The following is a 22,846-nucleotide window of genomic DNA, read 5'->3' on the forward strand; positions in this document are numbered from 1 at the left end:
GGTCCCCCATCCCTGCCCCAACCACTACACCACGCAAGAAAATGCACCATGTTCATTTCCTGAATGTTCAAGTTGGCTCTCAGACAGCCCCCCTCTTGCAGGGTGTTGTGAAGCATTGTACATAGAAGATACTTCAAGCTGCAGTTGCCTAGCCTGAATTCAATCGCCAACAGAGAAGTGGGAATTCCAGACCATTTTGTTTAGAAACAGCGCTGCATGCTCTTCCCAAGGACCTGTGAGCACTGCAGCTTCACGTGGGTCAAAGCCAAAATTTGCAGACATCAAGGAACCCCCAAACTGCAGTTCTGCAGAGATACTGAGAGGCTCATAGAGCAGAGAGAAGCCTCCAATGTTTCATCTGCCTTGAACTTGACCAGAAAGAACTGGACATCCAAAGGCAGCCAGAGCCAGATATTTCTAAGGAATAGGAAGAAAAAAACACCAGACAACTGGGAAGATAATCCTCCACATCCTAAGAAGTAGTACGCTCTATAATCATTATAGGAACATGCATGCCTGGATGGAATGGTTTGTGAGATTGGGGGTGGGTGGGGAATATGCATGTGTGGTGGCTTCGGCCCAGCCAATCTTGTGGCTTTAGTCCTACCGGCCACTGGCAAGTGGCCCTAGGAAGTTACCCAAAGTAACCTCGAGCAGAAAAACATTCCCCACCCCTGCTGTAATGCAAGAGAGGACTACCTCCCCCTCCGTAGGCCTCTCCCCGAACCCTTATCAAGTCACTTTCTCTGTGCAGGGAGAGGTATGGAGTTCCATGCCTCTCTCTCCACAGAGGAAGGAGAAAAGTGGATGGGTTGGGCTTGATGATGCCACTGGAGGGAAGGGGCTTTGGGGAGGGAGCCTAGCCCATTGGCTTGGTCTGGGAGAGTGGGGGCAACCAAGCCCCTGGACCAAACTAGGTTGCCTGCCCCTGCTGTAATGGCTAAATGGCACAAACTTATTCACCATAGGCAGACACATCAGGAAGCCAAGAGGTTCTTGCCCCACCATTCAAAGTGATGAGTTGCTGTGAACAACGGGGATTTCTTAACACAGCTCAGTTGCTCTGCAACACACTGGAACTATCCAGTCACAGTCCAGGTGGCTAAAGAAGTGGGTTTTCAGCATCCATCCAATGGTTGTTGGTGGGATTCTGGTCTTCCAGCTAGAGCAGGGCTGAATTCAGTTTCAAAGAAGCTCTCCGAGGCCACACTCCAGGAAGGGCAGGGCCAAAGGCAAAAGGGGACAGGGCCAAAACACCAAAAACATCAGCACATTTTAGCTTGAAGCTCTTACTGTCAGGAACTAAACCTTAGGAGAGGCATTTTGACCTTTTAGAATGGAGAAAAAGCTGCACCAAAATGACTGGCAGTTGGATGGAAGGGCGGGGCCATCTGTGGAACCCTAGGGTGCTGGAATGGGACTCTAGGTGGGCCAGATTTGGCCCACAGGCCTGAGGTTCAACCCCCTGATCTAGAGCAAAATGCTGCTGCTTGGTTCTTAACGGGCTGGCTTTCTCATATAACATCTACTTTAATGCATCAATGTTGGCTGCAGACTGGTTTACAGGCCCAATTGAAGTTGCTGGTTTTTATTCTTGTGAAGTCTGAGTCCAGACTATCTCAGCTGAGCTGCCCGACCACTCCTGAAACCTACTACAAAGGTCCTGCTAAAGGATCCACTTTATGCAGAGAGAAGCTCTGCCCGCACAAGAAGCAGAGCCTCATCTGTTGCAGCCTCAGTGCTCTGGCAGGCTTGGGCAACTCCTTCCTTACTATCATTCCAGAGGCAAGTCAAGACTTCTATTTGTCATTGGGCCTTCGGTATTTGTTTTGGATGCTTCTGCTCTGTTTTTAGTGACCATTACCATTTTATTAGTTGGATTTTTAAACACGTACACTACTTGGGACACTTTATTGAAATGCAGTACATAAATATTTTAAATAAATAAGCCATCACAAGATGGAACAGAAAGGGGAGGGGGGCTAGTCCAGATTAATTAAAATGGGAAACAAGGGTGTGATTTTGGGTACCATCCTGCTGTGCACACACCCCAGCCCCCATCTGTGAACCAGCCATAGGACTCCAGCAAACTGTTTCCATCAGTCGTTCTCAAATGCCAGGTTGTGACCTACCAAGGATCATCCGCCCTGGAAGCCCTGCAGAGAGTTGTCATCAGCCTGCCAACAGTGGGCAACGAAGACAGTGGGGCTGTTCACACAACATGCTAGCCCACACTCAGTGTTTGAGCGTAGGTTGTTTTGAACTGTAGGTTGTTCGTGGAACCATGGGTTAGTGTGTTGTCTGAATGCAGCATGTTTTCTACAGGGTGGGTTACCGTGTTGTCTGAACGCGGCCACGGTGGCTTGTTAACCATGCAGTGTGGCTTGTTAACCACTCTGAACAACCCGACAACTAACCAAGGGTTCTCAAGGTGGCTTGTTTGAGAAAATAAGCCACACTGCATGGTTAACAAGCCATGCTGGCTGCATTCAGACAACACGCTAACCCACAGTTCAACAAACAACCCATGGTTTAAAACAACCCACACTCAACCACTGAATGTGGGTTAGCATGTTGTGTGAACAACCCCACTATGGTATGGAGGACAGGCGGAAGGCTGTATAACCAAGGGTAGAGCTCCCCCTGTTGGCTCCCTCCAGTAAACTGGGATAGAAACAGGCTGTAGCCCTGGGCCCATTTGAAGGGCATTTCCACTCTGAACACAACTCACCTGCTTCAACAGGAAGAGGGAGAGAATGGCACAGACCGTGAAGAATGCAGCCACCACCATCATGATGATCAACACGGCCAGATTCTGCCCGGCCTCCGAGAGCGCTGCAATCCAGCCGCTGGAACAGAGAGGTTGGGTGAGATCAAAGGTTGCGTGAGTAGGGAAAAGGAGCAGGAAGCCAGGCTGCACTGAGGCTGGGGAGCAAACACCACAGGTGTAATGTAAGAAGAAATCTGCCGGATCAGGCCAAAGGCCTATCTCAGCTTTGCCCAACCCGGCACTCTCCAGATGTGTTGGGCTACAACTCTCATCTTCCCCCAGCCAACATGTCTGGAGAGTGTCGGGTTGGGCAAGACAGGCCTCTCTAGTCCAACATTCTGCTTCCCAAAGTCATCTTCCGTTGCTGCCCTTTCTCAGCAACTGGTACTCTGGGGCATACTGCCCCTGAACTCGGAGGCTCTACTTGGCTATCATGGCTAATAGCCACCGACAAGACAAATTCATGGAGTGTAAATCAGATTAGGGCAACACTGATAGTGTAGAAGTTTGGCTGCCCCCTAAATTCCATATGGGGGATCATTATACTTGTAGGTCTGTTGCACACAGAAATTTTACACACTCTTCCTTAGCCACACACACTGTGTGTCTGGTTTGGTCCTTCTAAAAGAAATAACTTTAAAATGTTATTTAAATCACTGCGCTTGGGTAGCACAAATATATTGAACTGAGTTTACTAAAGGAACCATATGTCAGTTTTCTAATGAAGAAAAGGAAGTCTTGCGAGGGAATTCAAATTCTGCATATCAATATGTGGATTTGTTCCCCCTACTGACCCCGCCTTCTTCTCTGAGCTGTTTATGACCTTTTGGGGTGTCCTGCATATCCGCTAATTCCTGCGCTGAGCAAAGACATATGGAGAGGAGGGTGGAGGGAATTGTTAGGAAGCTGCCTCGTGCTGTTGGTCCATCTAGCCCAGCCTTGTCAACGCTGGCTGGCAACAAAAGCTCTCCAGGGTTTCAGGCAGGATTCCTTCCTAGCCCTACCTGAAGATGCCAGGGATTGAACCTGGGACCTTATGCATGCAAAGTAGGTGCTGTTACCACTGAGCTATAGCCCTTCACTCAAATCCGAGCTGTTTAAGGAAAGCTTTGTCTATGGATCTTTATTTAAGTAGATCTTTAGGGAGCAGTCCTATTGGGATAGGTGGCCACCTCCGACCTTGGGAGGCGACCGCCTATCCAATGCAGGGTAGGTGGAGCACAGAGGAGATATTCTCCTTCGGGCTCTGGCTGCCCTGGCTGCATTCACAGCTAGATGGCCAATTTCAGCTGTCTAGGTGTGGGACTTCGGGGGCAGGGGGAGAAGGCTGGACGAAGCATAGGATCACTTCTGCATGCCCCGCACCTGGGAATGCCCCCTTTTGCCCTGCTCTGCGCTGCTCTTCTGAGCATGGAGCCTGGGGATGATCCACGCCACCTACAAGGTGGTGGGGCAGGGAGGCAGTTCCAGAATACCAAACAATCCTATGGCCGTCTAGCTGCTATCTAGCAGCCATAGGATTGCACCCTTATTTATTTATTGCATTTATATCCTGCCTTTTTTCCTCCAAGGAACTCAAGGCAGCGTACATGATCCTCCTCCTTCCTCCATTTTATCCTCACAACAACAACCCTGTGAGGTAGGTTGGGCTGAGAGTCTGTGACTGGCCCAAAGTCACCCAGTGAGCTTCCATGGCCGAGTGGGGACTAGAACCCGGATCTCCCGACTCCCAGTCCAGCACTCTAGCCACTACACCACACTTGCTAGAGTGCTGGACCCTTAGCCTTAGCTGGACCCTTAGCCGGTCTTTCCACTTGAAGTCCCCAAGGCAGATATAATACCGGTGTGCGTGTGTGTGTGTGTGTGTGTGTGTGAGAACCTACCAAGCTTTGCCAGAATTGAGTGCTATCCACCTGATGTATATAATCCTAGCCTTTATGCCACACTAATTAATATAGTAGGGAAAAGTACAAATAATCCCTAGCACAGATTTGAAATCACTATTCCACAGGGATATGCCTTTACAGTGCAACCCTCTACATGTTTACTCAGAAGTAAGAGTCCCACTGTGTTCAAAGAGGCTTACTTTCAGAGAAGTGTACACTGTAAACTAAAGTGTAATACCAAAACGGTATTTATAAAAATACCACATTTCTACTTAGTCATTCGGTGGAATAGATGGTGAAGGCAGCCAACAATATAAAAGCAACAAACATTTTGTACTTAATCTGAATTATGCCATCTTAGTTATATGCAATTTTGGATAAAACTCCTTTTTAAAATGTTATTTTATTTGGATACTGGTCAGCTTAGTTTTTCTCCACCAAAACAGACTAAGAAGGGGATGATGAAATCCCTAACTTGTTCCAGTAAGGCATGTTTAGACAGAAAAAAGTCCTACAACTCCCAGCATTCCCCAGCCAGCCATGCATAAGATTGTGCCCTTCGATGCCTTTGTTTGACATTCTTTTAGAAGAGGAAAAGGTAAGATCTGGCCAATAGTAAACATTAATCTACTGTTCAGGTTTGGATTTGGTTAAAAGCATATCTGCCCCTCTGCAGTCAGACTAGTAAAGTCATGACTCAACATGACAGCCAAGGATGGCTGGAATGTGGCACAGCGCAGAGGTTTATCTCCAGGTTATGCACAAAAATAGACACCATGCCCATTGCGTTTCTTACCCTGAAGGTAAGACTGCCACATCCAATACTAAAGATTATTCACATACATGGGGGATGGAAGATTATGATATGGCTTTGTGGAATTACTTGGGGGCCCTATATGGTCTCCTATATGGGTCAGAGCTATGATGGATATAGCACATCGATAGCTGGGACTCTGCCCTTCAGAATTAGGCAGGTGGTGTGCACAGTTGCTTGAGAAGACAAGACACAAATTCTTGCTCAGCATCTTCCAGAGGGACAATTAGAGCCCACCCATTTCTTTGCATCTCCGCCTCCCATTTACCATAGCATAAGTGACAAATTCCAGAGGGGAAGCTGTGTTGCAACAAAGACAAAGGACCTCGTGGCATCTTATAAAGATGAACAGATTTATGGTGGCAGAAGCTTTTGTGAATGAGAGCTCACATCATCAGGTGCATGAAGTGTTCTACTATACCCATGGGTATCAGATATAGAGAAACACATTTTAAACAATGAAGCCAGGTTACCATGAAATGCAAGAAGTACAGTCTGCAACATTTCTTTGCAAAGGTCAAATGTGTATCTGAGCATCCAATGAAATGGGCTCTAACCCTTAAGTGACAACAGATCTGTTCAGTCTTTCACTGATGCCATGAGACACTGACCTGGTTCTCACAACATGACAAGCCAGAGCGTGGGCTGTCATTGAACCATGGGTTGTCGCTGAATCATGGGTTGTTGTGTTGTGTGAACCCTAACACCAACAAACCATGGTTTGTTAACCACAAAAACCCCACAGTTCACAACCCAAAAACAAACCATGGGTTCTCTTTATGGGTTATTCGTGATTAACAAATCATGGCCTGTTAGTGATGCTGCGTTCACACAACACAACCATGATTCAACAACATCCCACACTCAACTAACCAGTTGTGTTTTGTGAACTGGGCCAGTGCATAGGTGGCACCATCTTCTGCTGTCACATTCAGATAGTACAGAGCAATAGCACAGCCATATCGAATAAATTTGCAGAAATTGCTTCATTTCCCTTCTTGAGTCTTTAAGACACCTCGCAGACACTATGTCAGGGGTGGGGAACTTAACTGCTTAACACCCCCACACCACCCCAACAGCTCTCCTCAGTCTAAATGATGCCACGTTGGTGAGGCCACACCCTGCCTCAACCGCATGACACCACTGGTCCCCTCCTGAAGCACCAGCTGGAGGAAGCTTCAGACAGCAATTTGGCCAGGGACCAGCTTTGCCTGCTCTGCACCTTCCCCAGTTGAAAAGGATGCGGGGCAGGCAAAATCCTTACTGCATTGCTCCTCCTCCCAATTGGGTGAGTAGCATGCACTAAGACAGAATCCTGCTATTATCTCTGGCTGGAGATAATAGTGGGGATTCCCACCATTCCCTCAGTGGGGAACCCCTCGCTAAAGGGCCAGAGGCTCAGGGAGGGGCCTGCGCTAAAGCCTGTGGGCCAGCCGGGCCAGCCTGGCAGGCCAAATTGGCCCATGGGCCGGAGGTTCCCCATCTCTGCTCTAAGTGGCCCTATTCCCTCTTTCCCCATTTAGCTGCTTGGCCGCATCCCAAGAGGAGTTAATTCTGCTGGCAGACTTATTTTGACAGATATGGAGTACTTTAGAATACTCCAAACAAGAAAAGAACAGACAACCACGGCAGGAGGTGGGGAGAAAACCAGTAAGAAGAGGGACTGCTGAAGAATAAGCACAAGAGAGCATGCAAGGGATGCGCACAGGAAGGTGAGGATGCGTTAGGAAAGGTTAGAGGAGATACGTGCCTTTCAGGTGAAGGACTTAGAGCAGGAAGCATGGAGTTAGAGGCACTTCAGCTGGGATCTGTGGAAGCCGCAGACCAGGAGAGAAGAAAGAGAAGCTTTAGAAGAGCACAACTACAGAAGCCAGAGAGGTAACTGAACGCCTGCAGCAAGATGACTCTGCTGTCCACCACTGCTTTTCATCATGGATGATGGCAATCAGGCTTACCTGTTCCCCCAGCCAATTATACCAACAGCCTGGATGATGTAGATGGCTATTTGGCAAAGAAATACGAAGAAAAACACAAAGAAACTGAAGGAACTGTCAGCCCTGCGGAGAGAGAGAGGGAGGTGGGGGGGGGGAGAGAAGGTGTCAATCCAGGTGTTCACTTCAAAGTGTACTACAATACTACGGAACATGTCTTAGCTGGGGGGTGGGGCCAACTTCTGTGCCAAACGCTAGCAGAGGGGTGGGCAACACGTGGCCTTCCAGATGTTTTGGCCTACAACTCTCATTAGCCCTAGCCAGCATAGCCCACGGTCAGGGATGATGGGAGTTGTAGGCCAAAACACTGTGGGGGGGTCACACGCTGCTCACCCCTGCACTAGATCCGGTGTGGCATATGGAATCAACGGAAGGATTCTGCAGCCAGCCAGTGCTGTTGCTCCAGCAGTAAGCTGCAGAGTTTAGGTGCAGCTATGCCTTCATGACATTGCTGGCCAAGCCAAGGACTAGGGCAAGATGCCACCCCTTTTAAGCTGGGCCAAACAGCTTCCCCTCCCCCCTTCAACCCAGAAGCCTTTCCTCTCCCGGGCTGCCCCTTTCTAAATGTCTCTTCTCTTATTCCTAACTTGCAAGGTTACCCACCAAGACTGCAGCTACCCCTAGAACGCAGCCATCTGCATGCTGCCGTAAGCTTTACTAACAGAAAGGAGCAATCTGCATAACTTTGCAAGTGTGCGCGCATGCGTGCGCGCACATGCACAGATTTACTTGTTTTGGTCTTGTTTTGGTCAGGAACTGCCAGTTGCCAACTGCTGAAGTTACCCGCCACATGTCAGATTTGGCACAGGAAACTCAGGTTCAGACCCTTACTCAGCTTAAATCTGAACAGATGACCTTTGGCAAGACCCCGTCTCTTAGCCATGCGCCACCACCACTCGCTGTGTGGCTCTCAGGCCTCCACCACTCGGCCCTCCTCCCCGTGTGGCTGCTAGGCCACTGCCATTGTTTTCTGCCCCTGCCAGTGTAGCCCTCCATAGCTGCTAGGGAGCCCTAAAAGGGCCAAAATTTAGCATGCAAACAAGCAAAATTTGACCTTTTGGGTGCTCTGTAGCTTATTTTTCCTTGAGAAAAGCCCTTCAAATTCATTTTCAGGTTGCCCGGTGGCCTACGGGGGGAGTCTCGGGGGGGGGGGGGGGCTAAAAATGGCCCTCAGACCTCCAAAAGTTGTCCATCCCTGTCTTAGCCTAACAAGGTGATGGCAGCGGCAGAGACTTACACACCACTCAGAGATCCTTGGCAGCAGGCCGAGATGCAAACCTAACAACATGTGACTATAAAAAAGCTCCTTCCCTCCCCAACATTTTATTTACACATCCCACATTCTAATTTTCAAGAGTTTTCAAGAAGGAGATACAGATGTGGATTCTACGCTTGAGGAACAAGGACAGTCTGACAAGCAAGCTCCTGTTACAGCCAATGTCAGACAACGTGCACCCAAGAAACCTCCCCCCCCCCAATGTGGGATAATTACTTGCCTGAAAGCCTTGTAAACTGGCCGATACCAACAGAGGAAAGCACAGGGGGTGAACAAGATAAACCACAGGATGGACAGGCCGAAGTCTACTCCTCTGTCGGCTTTAACTGTGAACCATGCCAGGCAGGCGAGCAGGTTTAGTAGCAGGGTAACTGAGTGAACTGCCCAAGATAAAAAAAAAAGACAATCAGAAAGCCACAAAAAGACCCCCATAAATAGCTGAAATATCCATGCAGCTCTGTAGGAGATCCGTGAACGAGAAACAGGCAAGGGAGTGGGGAGTGCTCTGTGTCAAAGAGGATTTCAAATTCTGCAGTAATATCCAAGTTCTGTAGTCAGTGCACAATGTGGAAAAGACGACTGATTTACTTCACTGGCACAGCTCATTTTGACTCTGCCTGGTTTGGACGATCAGATCTCAGCTAATAAGCTGAGAGAGATGCACAAGCATTTTGCCCGTGTGCAGATATGCACAAGTGTTTTGCATCCTTATATTGCCCCTTTCCTCCCCGCCTTCTTTTTGCACGCTGCGAAAAGCCAGGAAGTCTTCGATGAACCATAGTTTCCCATTATGTCTGAATTAGGAAAGTATGGTTACCATGTTCAGAGAAAGCCAGGCTCTTCAACCAACTTCAACCAGTGGTTTAAGATCCTGGCTCATTCCAAATCTGGTAACCATAATTTCCAGGTTCAGACAAAACTGGAAACTGTGGTTCCTTGAAGACTTACAGGGATAACTGCAGCATGCCGAGAAAGGAGGAGGGAAAGGACTGTGTGCCCAGGCACAAGGCTCATTCACATCTCCACTTATTAAGTTATGATATGACTGTCCAAATCAGGCCCGTAGGTCTCTGGACAAAGACCTGCCATGGTGAAGTGGAAGAAGAAATGAAGGATATTTCACAAGGATGAGTGGTGGAGGTAGAGAGGTTTACTCAGCTGAACTTAACAACTTGAGGACTAGAACCTCAACACAGAAGTTTAGAATTCCAAGGTACGTGCCAGCTTCTAGGTCCCACTATTCTGTAATGTACACAAGACTCCTACACAACACATACTGTTAGCCATGGGTTTCACATTTCTCTGTCCTTTCAAAGAGAGCACCAGACATACACTGCGTTTCAAGGGTTTTTCACATTTTACATCTGTACAGGTAGCCATGAACCTTGTGGTTTCTCCACTGTTCAGTTACAACATTGATATTACTTCATGGCCTATGATTTAAACTTATTGCAGCCTTGCATGTTATTCGTTTTTATAGCCATTCTGTGGAAAAGGAAATGGATGATGCCTCAAGTGGGTGATCACCGTAGGTAAATAATTTTAACACCATGCCATGAAATACCAAATTGAGACATCAGTGCCTTAAAAAAAAATCCCATTTAGCATTGCTTGAATGGTCAATGCACTTAGAATGTTTTTTTATTTTCTCACAATTCTGTAACTGGAAACTTCTCTACCCAAGTTGAGAAGCAAGCAGTTTGCTAGGCTATTTTTAGAGAATACCAGGAGCAAGTGACCCCGTCCTCCAATGAGAAGAATGCCTAGTGGTACACCTCTTCTCCCCTGAGCTCGTACCTGCCCTGCGGCTTAGATAAAGCGTAAAACCAGGAATCTTTGTACTGTTTCTTACTTTCTCTATACTCCAGAGCAAAATGAGATACAACTCTTCCTCTCCCCCAAAATCGGAGCATGGCAAATCACTTGTGGAGGGAGATTTCAAGCACAGAGGCTAGCTAGTAAGCCAAGCCAATATTTGTGGATTTCTGGAAAATACGGAGGCTCTTCCTCCACTTATCAACATTTTTGATGATTCTGATTAAGTCAGTCATATAACAACATAATACCTGTGCTTTCCTACATTTAATTTGAATCACTCCCTTGATTTCCCAGCACCCAGGTCCTAGTAAAAAGAACCAGGAAAAGAACTTAAAAGGAAAACGGAAAAAGAAGAACACAAAAGGAAGAGGAAATGAGCCATTCTAACAAGCGCCAGTTGTATCCACATGTTCTCCACTTTAAAAACAAAAACACATGTTTAGAACCTATAAGGATTGTCATTTCAGAAAATCTAGAGAGCCATCTCGATGAAATGTTTTTTCTTGACTTTCAAAGGAAATTTTTAATGTACTATTGCATTGAAGGGTCCCCTTTTTTATTAAGCAAAGCTATATACTGGAAATATTACTGTTAGCTTTCTCAATTAGAGGAATATCTGGTGATTTTTTTGAAAAGTATAATTGTTAATAATAAAAATTATATACACATAAATTCATATTTGTTCCACATCCCTGTAATATTTGGTGCCCTACAGATTCAAGTTATTTAGTGAGGGTTTAAATCACAGGTAAACAGCTTAAGTTCACACCAGACTATCACAGCTGACTGTTGACATCAAAGATAGAAGGCCAAACTAGACACAATGTTATTTGTGCTTTTTGCATGGCTGTTCTATTTGTCTTTAAAAAAAACAAACACAAAAAAACAGGAGACACTGGGGTGCAGGGGCAGGAGACAAGCTGGATCAGCACCTTGGGATAGGGATCCTTAACCTTTTGTCCCTGCTATGGTCCTGATCTGAACAGGGTGGTGGTGGTGCATAGACGTGCTTAAAACAGCCACAAAAAAGCTAAAGATGTGAATAAGATCATGTCTAATTTGGAATAGCATTAGGTCTAGTGCTGGAGCCAATCTGAAATACTGCAGCTCTTCCAGAATCAAAATACAGGGCCACAATAACTGCGCCTCTCTTCTGAAGAGTGCTTTTCCAGCCACCCCTGACCAGTTTTACTCACACATCCACAGGTAATACAGCATTCTGCAAGTTCGCTGATAGTCAGCTGGGATGTCTGCAGAGAAGTCTTGATAGAAACATGGCTTGATTGGACAGCTCTTTGGAAGTGGAGGCCAGTTGTTCTGTCTCGCTGGGAGGAGAGAGGAAAGAAAAGTTTCCAGAAGAGTTTTCCTGATTTCTTCTCTGCCCATAATGGCCCACAAGATGCTTTTTAGGGGTGGGGTGTAAGACTAGAATTACGTGGCAAAACAGTATTTGATTTTACAGTGAACTCAATTCTGGATCTCAGAAAAACAAAACCCAACACGCAAATCGCAAAACTTAATTTTGCATGGATTATTTTGTGTTTGGAAGCCTTCAGAATAGAAGTTTGAGAAGTCTGATAAGGAAGGAGATCTACGTGTTTTAGAACACCACAGCATACAGGCAGGCCGAGCACATGGGGAGACACTGGGTAGTATCCAATGGGTCCATGAGCATGCAGCCAGCCCCGTTGGCCCTAGTCCGCATGTGGCCACGATATAGTGCTTCTGGGGCAAGCGCTGACATATACGAAAGCGCTCGCTTCTGGAAGGGGCGCAACCTGCCCCTTCCAGAAATGAGCGATTTCGTTCATGCCGGTGCTTGCCCCTGGAAGTGTTATATCACCGCTGCATGCAGACCTGGGCTGATGGGGCTGGGCATGCACAGGCCAGGTCCCACCGGGGCTGGCTGTGTGCACACGGCCCCTGTTTGATACTGCCCACTGCCACCTGTACAGAGGAAATGCCCAGCTACTGTAAGCTTCCTTTGCCATTTGACCATATGTTTTTCAGGCTTTCCTCCATAAAACGGAGGACTAGAACCTTGCCATCTTTAAAATGAAATCTCATATTCCATAAAAGCATAACTAATGTGCATTAGAGAACAAATATTCTGCAACATACAGTACGTGACCACCAGCATACAAATTCTTAGACCCAACTACAAACACCCAAGGTTGGGGTCAGCATGACTGATGTGCTGGAAATACTCAGGAAACCCATCAAGCAAGCTCAGTACAGGCAGAACACCAACTGAAAGGTTGGATCTGAGGTGAGCAACAATTCCTCTGGAGTCAGAAGCTTGTTACACCCATCGTTCCAGCAACCAGTAGGTTCGCCTGGGGGAGCAGGCCGACAGCTTCTTTATACTTATTTACAACATTGAACAATTCCATTGTTATTTCAGACATGGTTTACACATCGAGAGGTGAGAGGGTTTCTTGATGTCCAAATCCACTGGTGACGAGCCTTTTGCGTGGAGGGGAAATAAAAAGCTTCACCACCGCAGACCACTCTCTGGGGAGGGATCGTTGCTAAGCGTGTGTTCCGCTGCTGAGCTTACAGAAGGTCCCTGGTTCAATCCCCACCATCCCCAGTTGTTTTATTACTATTTATTACATTTCTATACTGCCCAATAGCCGGAGCTCTCTGGGCGGTTTACAAAAGAATCAGGGAGCAGGTGATGGGAAACACCCTCTGTTTGAGATCCTGGAAAGGCCCGCTGCCAGTCATAGTAGACTATACTGATCTAGATGGAAAAAAAAGTCTCTGATCTGGTAGAAGGCCTGGGTTCTTTAGCAGCTTGCTGTGATGTGGTGGAACCTGCTGGATCTGCGCTGGATCTGAACCTGCTGGACACCACTGCGCACAAACTGCGCACCGCTTCAAAGAGCTCCCAGGTGGGTTAGATTTCAAGCCAACCATTATATCGCTCTCCAGGTTTTAAAGCTAATACAAGCCTCTGAGACCCACAAACAACCCTATTGGAAACCACCTTGGATTTAATTTATCTATCTCTATAGAATTAAAGGGTTCATATAATCAAAGCTATGGTTTTCCCAGTAGCAGCGTATGGCTGTGAGAGCTGGACTATAAGGAAGGCTGAGGGCCAAAAAATTGATGCTTTCGAACCGTGGTGCTGGAGAAGACTCTGATGAGTCCCCTGGACTGCAAGGAGGTCAAATCAGTCCATCCTAAAGGAAATCAACCCTGAGTGCTCATTGGAAGGACAGATACTGAAGCTCAAATATTTTGGCCACCTAATGCGAAGAGAAAAGTAACTGGAAAAGACCCTGATGCTGGGAAAGACTGAAGGCAAAAGGAGAAGGGGACAGCAGAGGATGAGATGGCTAGATAGCATCACCGATGCAATGAATATGGACTTGAGCATGCTCCAGGAGAGAGCGGAGGACAGGAAGGCCTGGCGTGCTGTGGTCCGACACGAAGAGTCGGACACGACTGAACGACAACTGAAATATTTCAAGTAAAAAGAGATGCCCCAGCCACTACTCACGGATGAAGCCTGCTGCGCTGTTCTGCAGCTCACGCTCCTTTCTGTCCAACTCGGCCGCTTTCCTTTCCAGTTCCTCTTGCTGTTGAAGGAGTCCAGCCTGTGCTGCTGACGCAACTGACTATTATTCGGAAGAAAAAAAAAATAATAATCAGAGGGTATTAAGAACTCAACAGCAGAAAACAAAAGCTGTGGGGTCTCTCTCTCTCTCTCTCTCAAAAAACGGGGCATACTAACAACGCAATCCTATATATGTTTACTAAGAAGTAAGTTCTGTTAAGTTCAATGAGATTTGCTCTCAAGTGTGTATAGGACTGCAGCCCAAGTATATTAATCCTATTGGGGACGGGGGGTATGAAAAGAAACGGAAACATTACTAGTGAAGAGCTCTTGCTTTCAGGCTACCCCAAGCATCTCAACGGCAATCTGATGCACTTGCTAAGCAAATCCAGCATGTCCCATACAGAAAGACGCTGAAGAGTTGTTAGAAATGGCACAGTCAAATCTCCTCCTGGATTTTAATCTTTTAGGAGAACGTGAACATCTGCTTTCAATTTTTTTCCTAGAAGCCAATGAGGTCTAGAAACTTTGTTTTTTAAGCTCACAATCTCAGGATGCATTGAGCAATCAGGTGCTTTGTGGGACTAGCCAGGCGTCATGATTTTCAACAAAACTGCAACCATGTTCATTTCTAGAACCCCAGCTACGCACGGAATAAAATATTTTAGAGCTGCAGATATGGGAACTTCCATTAGCATTTCTACTTCTGCTGGTAAAAAACCCCACACAAACCATTCCCCTGCAAAGGTCTTCCTTTTGTTATGCTTTCCTGGTTACTCATTTCAAAGATCTTGCAAAATGATGTTAAACACCAGAAGAGGGCCAATACCTTGGAGGAAAAAGCAGGGGGTGGGGGAGGAAGGTTAAGCGGTCCATAAACATACAAAGGAAATCCAAGGCAGGACTCTGGGCCATACACACATAAGAACAGCCACCTCCCCCATTTTGAGAAGAGATGAAACTCAGAGGAGGCAGTGATCCCTATCATAGCTATTCAGAAGGAAATACATTAAAATCCCTCGCCTTCCTGCTGGTTTCCCTACCCTTCCTTTTTATTACCTGGTGGTTACTCTGAGAGCTGCCGTCTTCTCCTAGCAACCTCTGCCTCTCTGAACCTTCTGAGCTTGCCGAGATGAACTTAGGAGTCAGGTACTTGCTGGCCTGTCTAAGCAGCAACTGCAACACACAACTACGCTGTGTCTAAGCTCACAGGATGGGGCTTGCCTGATCGCTCGCTGAAACTAAGTTACTAACACTCTTAATGGGTTAGGTAAGTGATGCATACAAAAGGCAGGGGTGGGGTTGGAGCAAGAAGAGAAACATATGCACAAAAGCACACCGGCCCTGGAAGCCTCTCTTATTCCCTGTATGCTTTCCAGAGCCTCTTAAGACAGTTTAATTGATCTCATAACTTCATTGTGATATAAATCCAGATAGTCAACAACAAAGCCAAATTATGCTTCAGGTTTCTTTATTTGGAGAGTCAGGCAAACTCACTGCCATGTGCCCAGTGCTGTCCCAGCTAAGATGGCACTCTACCTCGGTCTTTCCCAATGTGGTGCCCTCCGGATGTTTTGGAATTCAACTCCCATGAGCCCCAGCCAGCATGGTCAGGACTGCTGGGAGCTGTGATCCAAAACATTTGGAGTGCAGCAGGTTGAGAAAGGATGCCCTACTCTATGGAATGGCGTGCGTGCATGCGTTTAGAGCCACCTCTGGTACCACATGACTTGAGGGCTTGCACCCTTTCCCTGCCATTTATCTTTTTTTACAAATGTGTACTCTTTAATAATTTTGGGGAAGGGCCAAAGCTCAGCGGCAGAGCATCAGCCCAGCATGCAGAAAGACCCAAAATTAATCCCCAACATTGCTAGAGAGCCACTTCCAATCATAACAGAGTCTATTAATGAGACAATACTGGGCTAGATGGGCCAATGGACTAGCCAAGCGCAATATGGAAGCAGCTTTGTATGTTCAACAAGCCTGATTTTAAACACTGTGCTGCACGGAATGTTCATGAACACTTTAACTCCGAAGAAGAAAGGCGTCAAGAATGTTGACAAGCAGTTGCTTTGTGAAGAAGCCAGAAGTCAGTTTGATACGGAAAGTGTTATGCAGGCCCAGGGAGACAAGGAGCTGATAGTGTGGGGTGGAGTGGGGGCAAAGGTGTAAGGCAGACAGGACAACTGAGGACTGAAATGCTGAGAAGGAAGATAAATCCCAGAAGATAGAGAGCTCAAGTTACAGGAAGCCTGGAAATAAGGTAGCAGTAGGCTGCAGGGACCTGAGGGAAGTATAGGTGAGAGAGGCAGAAAGTCAAGGAAAGGAAACCATCTGAGAAACAAGGTGAAGCCCCTCAAATGGCTTTGCAATGGGAGGGACAGTATGTGATTGGCAGAGAAGAGCGGAACAGCAGGGAAATATTAGAGATTGGGAGACCATAGCCAAGCAGGTGGTAGCGGAAGGACAGGCCATGGCTCAGTAGCAGAGCCCCCGCTTTGCATGCAGGAGGTCCCAGGTTCAACCCCCAGCATCACCAAGTAGGGCTAGGAAAGAATCCTGTCTGAACCCCTGGAGAGCCGCTGCCAGTCAGTGCTGACAATACTGGGATGGATGGACCAAGGGTCTGACTAAGGATAAAGCAGCTTCCGATGTTCCTAACATGTCAGAATGTTTATCCGCCTAGCTCAGTATTGCCTGCTCTGACTGGAAGTGGCCCTCCAGGCAGAGAACATCTTTCCCATCCCCAACCACCTGATCCTTTGAACTGGAGGTGCCCAGGATTAAAGCTGGGACCTTCTGCACGCAAATCACATGCCTTCCCTATCTAGGTGCCCTCCAGGTGTGTCAGACGACAACTCCCATCATCCCCATAGGCAGCATGCTATGTTCCTAGAATGTTACATGTTGATCTGAACTAAAACTAGAACTTGGGTCACAGTTACATGTTGTAACACATACCGCTCCCAGTCCTAGCAAGCAGGGAGAAACCTAAATCCAAATAAAAGTAAATGTACATAATACCTTTCCCAGTTATCTGTAAAGAGAATAATCAAGAAGCACAATGCTAATCAGTACTTAAGACGATCCTGCTTATTGGGAGGCCACAGACTGAGCTCTTCAGAGATACAATCCAACATTAAGAAAGGTAAGGAGGGGTGCACTACCTGGGGAGTGGGTTCCACAGACGGCTGCAGCACAGCAGGCTGCGAAGGCCCGCCGGGCTGCGTTGCCGGAACAGTCTGAGCTGCATTCGTCTGGACGAGAGAGGCAAAAGGTTAGAACACCGCGACAGGAGTATCTGGACAGGGTCTGGCCCTGCTGCGGCAGGGGTGTCGCCCCAAAGAGGTCTCCCAAATGGGAGGGCAGATCCAGAACACCAGAAAAACTAGCCTATGCTCATCTCAACCTGCAGGTGTTTTTAGTTTGATTTCAGAGCTTCATCCCACCCCGGAATTTGGAAACTGGCATCTTCAGAAAAACCTTGGGAACATCAGCCGCTGACAGAGAAGTAGTACAATGAGGCTTTTCGTGCTGGGCTGGACCTTGTCAAGGTGAACTTTTGACTGAACCCAGGAGAGGGAGTTTGAGGGGCTGCTAGCTACTCATCCCCTTTTGCTTTCTTGGCTGCTACCTGGGTTTTGTGGCAGGCGACAGCAGTGCCTCTCGGTGGCTGCTGGCTGCAAAGCATTTCTCCACGGGTAGCCTGAAGTGGCACAGCCCCTTCGACCACCTCATTTCTGCAGCACGTGGACCCAGGCCAAAGAAGGTGCCCTTATCTAACTGGCATTCGCTTCCTTCGTGTGCATCATCAGCGAGTGCTTGAGATGCATCTTCCTCAGCTGTTTCACTGAGCCTTCTTCGGAGCAATTTGACATAACCAGCAGGAAGTGGCTTCCTTCAGAGCTTCACTTCCTAACGAACAGCAACCCGTGCAGGTTGGCCAACAGCGGGCTCACCCAGCCCAGAGCCTCCTTGGCATCTGCCCCCATGCTACCTGGTGGCCTTGCCTTCACACTCAGCCTGCCAACTGTGGGCAGAGTGATCTTCTCAGCTGCTGCGCAGTCGGAGCAAAAGCTCCCTCCGCTAAGCTGATCAACCCCCTTATTTTCTTCCTTCCACTGTGTGCAACTTGGGCTATTCTTTCATCACTTAAGATTATCTCTGTGCCTGAGGTTTAGTTCGCACTAAGGCACAGACACGGGGGGGGGGGGGGGATGAGGGACTGCACCCACTAAGACTTAACCCGACGCCAACAGTTTTGTAAGGGAGATTTGCCCCTTTCCCATAAGACATCCATCTGTGTTTTTATGGCACAGGAGAAGCTGAGGACGTTACACATTCTCTTTTCCAATGCCCAATTCACAATATCAGTTAGAAACAAATTCCTCCTTTCTTTTGGTCAGGCTTTCAAAGACTTTTTGTTAACAGATATCAAGCATTACGACTCAAGCCAGCAATGTATTGCCTTAACATTATCTCAGCGTCAGGCTGCTGTTATTAAATCTTGCCTTGCAAACTGCTACCATGACTGTTGTAATGTCAGCTCATTTTGATGGACCAAACTCTTGCTCGTTGTAACAGCCTCTAAGATATTCTATGTATTTTATTTTATTGTATTTCTGTTATGCCCTCTGGTCAATAAAAAATAAAACTGATCTCAATCAGGTTAATTGGCTTTGCTGTCCCCTTGCAATGGGATACCTTTCCATCTAGAAGTTCTGAAAGAACAGCGTGTCCAGTCTTGTATTTAAGCACTAGCATGGTAGCCCTTGACAAGAAATTGCATGCAGGCGAGTGAGAGGGCTGGCAGAGGAGGAAGGACCAGATGCTCCAGTCCTCCTCTGCACCCAACATAGAAAACAAGTGATCTGCCAAAGGAGGGGAGCACCCCTCCTCCATGGCCAATGAGAAAGGCAACACAATGCTTCAAGAGAGATGAAGCTCTCCATCCCTCCTCTACCAGCCCCGAGTTGGCTAGTAAACATTTTGGCTGGCTAGTCACTTTTATGGGCTTATTTATAAGGCTGGCTTTGCCAAAAGGAGAGCTGGTGTTTTACATTGGAGGTCTCCTGGCCCCAGATAGTTAAACACTCCTATCTCCTCCAGTTCTGAGTGGAAACCTTCTAAGCACCCCTGAAGTCCAACATGCTAGCTAATAGGAGACGGAATCCAATGCTGCACTTACAAGCCGAGAGTTCTCAGAGAAGGGATTGAATTCATCCAGGCCACCCTGGTTAGCATTTGTCAGTTGTGTAACTGAAGGATCCTGAAAAAGGAAGGAGAAGAAAATTGAACGAAAACACACTTTCTAGAACACATCTAGACCGGGGTGCGCACACAGGTAGATCAGACTTGCATGCCTGCGCCTTATTTGTTAAATCTGGCCATCAACAATCTTCCCCCTTGGAAAGATCCCCGCTCACTCCCACCGTAAACACAGCAGGATGATCCCCCCAGTCTGCTACAATGGCTTTTCTGGCTCTTAACATGGAAGGAAAACACCAAATCTACATTCTCACTTAACCATACTTCATTATTACTTATAGCGCGCCAACAGTGTACATCAGAATTTACAGGAGTTACATGAGCAGCACACAGATCCCTGTCCCATGGAGCTTACAATCTAGAACAGGCAGAGGGAAAACAAAGGATGGGAAGAATGTGGCCAAATGCTGTTACACATACTTAAAAGCTTGGTTGCAGTAGAGCAGCCTTCCCCAACCTGGTGCCTTCCCAATGTTTTAGACTACATAGAATCAAAGAATAGTAGGGTTGGAAGGGGCCCATAAGACCATCGAGCAACCCCCTGCTCAATGCAGGAATCCAAGTCAAAGCATCCCTGACAGATGGCTGTCCAGCCTCGTCTTGAATGCCTCCAGTGTGAAAGAGCCCACCACCTCCCTAGGTAATTAGTTCCACTGTAGTACTGCTCTAACATTCAGGATGTTTTTCCTGATCTTCAGCCAGAATCTGGCTTCCTGTCACTTAAGCCCATTATTCCATGTCCTGCACTCTGGGATGATGCAGAAGAGATCCTGGCCTTCCTCTCTGGGACAACCCTTCAAGTACTTGAAGAGTGCTATCCTATCTCCCCTCAGTCTTCTCTTCTCAAGGCTAAACACGCCCAGTTCTTTCAGTCTCTCTTCATGGGCCTTTGTTTCCAGTCCCCTGATCATCTTTGTTGCCCTCCTCTGAACCCTCTCCAGTTTGCCTGCATCCTTCTTAAAGTGTGGTGCCCAGAACTGGACATAGTACTCAAGGTGAGGCCAAACCAGCGCTGAGTAGAGGGAAACTAGTACTGCACATGATTTGGAAGCTATACTTCTTTTAATGCAGCTCAAAATAGCATTTGCCTTTTTTGCAGCCACATCACCTTGCTGGCTCATATTCAGCTTGTGACAATTCCAATATCCTTCTTGCTTGTAGCATTGTTGAGCCAAGTATCCCAAGCATCCCCCAGCATTCCTGAACACCGGCCATGCTGGCTGGGGCAAATGGGAGCTGAAGCCCAAAACATGTGGAGGGCACCAGGTTGGGGAAAGCTGCAGTGGAGAATGAGATTTAAAATGGCACGCCAAAGGCCACATGGAAAAAGTAGATTTTGAGGAGGGATATTAAGAAAGGAAAAAGGATTGCAACATCTAGATGCCCAGGGAGGCAATTACACACATAGGGGGCAGCAAGGGAGAACGGACAGTCATCTAAGGAAGCAGGAGACCTTCAGTCAGCTCAGGGTGGTAGAGCTGGAAGAGTGGAGGTCACTGGTGGGGATGGCACAAAGGCCAAACAAAGGTAGGGAAAGGCCATGAGCTGATTTTAAAAGTAAGGACAAACAGTTTGTGCTGGATATGGGAGGGGATGGGTAGCCAGTGAAGGGAAATGGGTTCCTTGCAAGAGGAAAAAAGGCGGGGTATAAATGTAATAAATAAACGGGGTGAGGTGGGAGGAAGTGAATCAGTGGTGTAGTGGCAAATTTTGAAGTGCGGGCGCTCATCATGACAGTCCCCGCAGCCACGCCCCAAAGGAGATGCCAAAACTGCAGGCAGCTGTGTTGATCCAAATCTACAAACTAATTCTACCCATTTTCATGTCCAGCAGGAGCAGGCCTTTTGCAGAGCCCTTGGGTCTTCACTGCCCATTCAAGACCCAGACCCTCAAAACATTTTGCATAATAACAAGGAACAAGAAGTTGTTGCTGGGAAAATTCATTTCACCTCAACTACTGTGAAGGTTGCAGTTAAGCTCAGAGGGAACAGGGAATTCGGGGGGGGGCAGATGTTCATGTCCCTGCTAATCAAAAAGTGCCTCCCCACAAGCCCCGACTCCCACACACGCTGAAATGAATAATTCTCACAGCAGTTTTGGACAGTGAAACAAGGAGTACAGAAAGAGGTGCCTTTTAGAACAGAAGAAGGGAAACATTTGGGCCGGCAGGCACATTTGGAAATTTGAGAAATGCTTCTGGGCACAATAAAAAGGCTAGTCACAAAGGACAAGTAGCCCACCCAGAGGCATTCATTGGAAATTAAGATGGCAGCAGCTAGAGGCTCCCACTTGGCTTTCAAGCAGTCACAGCTGCCAGAAAGAAAATTTAAAAATATTTTTAAAATAAAGCTTGGAAGGAGTAAGGTGTCTCGGTGGGCACCAAGAAAGGTGTCTGGGGGAACATTGTGCCTGTGAGCACCACGTTCCTACACCTGCTTTAGACATTACAGTAATAGCACAGGAGCCCCTTTTCCATGGGATCCACGCAGCACTTCTGCACAGTGTAAAGGCCTGCCACGAGTAGGCAGAGCCCACTGTGCGGAACTTAGCCACTCAAAGCATCGCCTGGCTGAAAAGTCCCAAGTTCATAGGAAAATTCTCTCATTCTCGGCTGCTTCATTTACAGCTATGGGGCACAATCCAGAAACCAGTCACAAATCCAAGCATGCCACGCCAGCAATGTATCCGATTCAACTATTTGGACAAAACAAGGAAACAAACAAATATATTGTTATCCAGCTGGGCGAGCGAGAAAGAGATAGGAGATTCTGTGCTGCAACTGTGAGTCTTAGGGACAGGAAGCCTTTCGGCGTGGGTCAAAATCTAGTGTCATAACCTAGTGTCATCTCAGCTTTCATTTGCTGCGCACATCAAGCTCCCGTTTAATGAATAACTTCAGGCAAACAGCCTGGGTTCTGACACTCCCCACCTAAGCATGTTGTTGCACAACCCAGTGAATCACTCCAGGAAGGGAGAACAGGTGAAAGCAACAGGTGGAGTCTTAAGTCTAACACACAGACACACTTACTTGGGGGTATGCCCATTTAGCGCAATGGGGCTTACTTCCAAGTAAGCACAGACAGGAGTGTGCTGTGAGTTCCTTTTCCTTGCAGAATCAGATGTGCAGAGACAGAGGTATCCAAAAATAAAATTAAGGGAACTCCTGTAAGGTTCTGAGCACATTTATAAGAGCTGCAGCTAGTACATCAGGAACACAATGAACCAGAAACTTGGGAGTTTCTTTGCGGCAAGGCAAACTCCAGCAAGCAGAACTATTCTTTAGAGCAGTGGGTGTACCTTGCAGCCCTCCAGGAATTCCTGCCTACAATTCCCAGCATCCCGCAATATTGTCTATGCTGTGTAGGGTGACGGGAGTTGTAGGCCAAAACATCTGGAGGGCACAAGTTGCTGTAACTGCTTATTGCATTATGTCTTATGCATATATAAAGAAACAA

The 22,846-nt window shown here is 47.3% G+C and overlaps 1 protein-coding gene across 2 annotated transcripts in view; it reads right to left on the bottom strand.

Moving 5' to 3' along the window:
* The window catches only part of SCAMP2 (secretory carrier membrane protein 2), a 36,352-nt gene that overhangs the window by 3,631 nt on the left and 9,875 nt on the right, over positions 1-22,846 (bottom strand). For both annotated transcript variants that reach the window (XM_084816913.1, XM_084816914.1), the window contains exons 2-8: positions 19,312-19,392; positions 17,291-17,380; positions 14,067-14,184; positions 11,752-11,880; positions 8,958-9,117; positions 7,426-7,527; positions 2,732-2,849 (exon numbers count right to left, since the gene is read on the bottom strand). In XM_084816913.1, the coding sequence (XP_084673039.1) occupies positions 2,732-2,849; positions 7,426-7,527; positions 8,958-9,117; positions 11,752-11,880; positions 14,067-14,184; positions 17,291-17,380; positions 19,312-19,392 (798 nt within the window). The remainder of the gene's footprint in view (positions 1-2,731; positions 2,850-7,425; positions 7,528-8,957; positions 9,118-11,751; positions 11,881-14,066; positions 14,185-17,290; positions 17,381-19,311; positions 19,393-22,846) is intronic.

This window comes from Heloderma suspectum, chromosome 11, assembly GCF_057233095.1.
Source record: "Heloderma suspectum isolate Gila_16-S chromosome 11, 16-S_ref, whole genome shotgun sequence".
NCBI lineage: Eukaryota > Metazoa > Chordata > Lepidosauria > Squamata > Helodermatidae > Heloderma > Heloderma suspectum.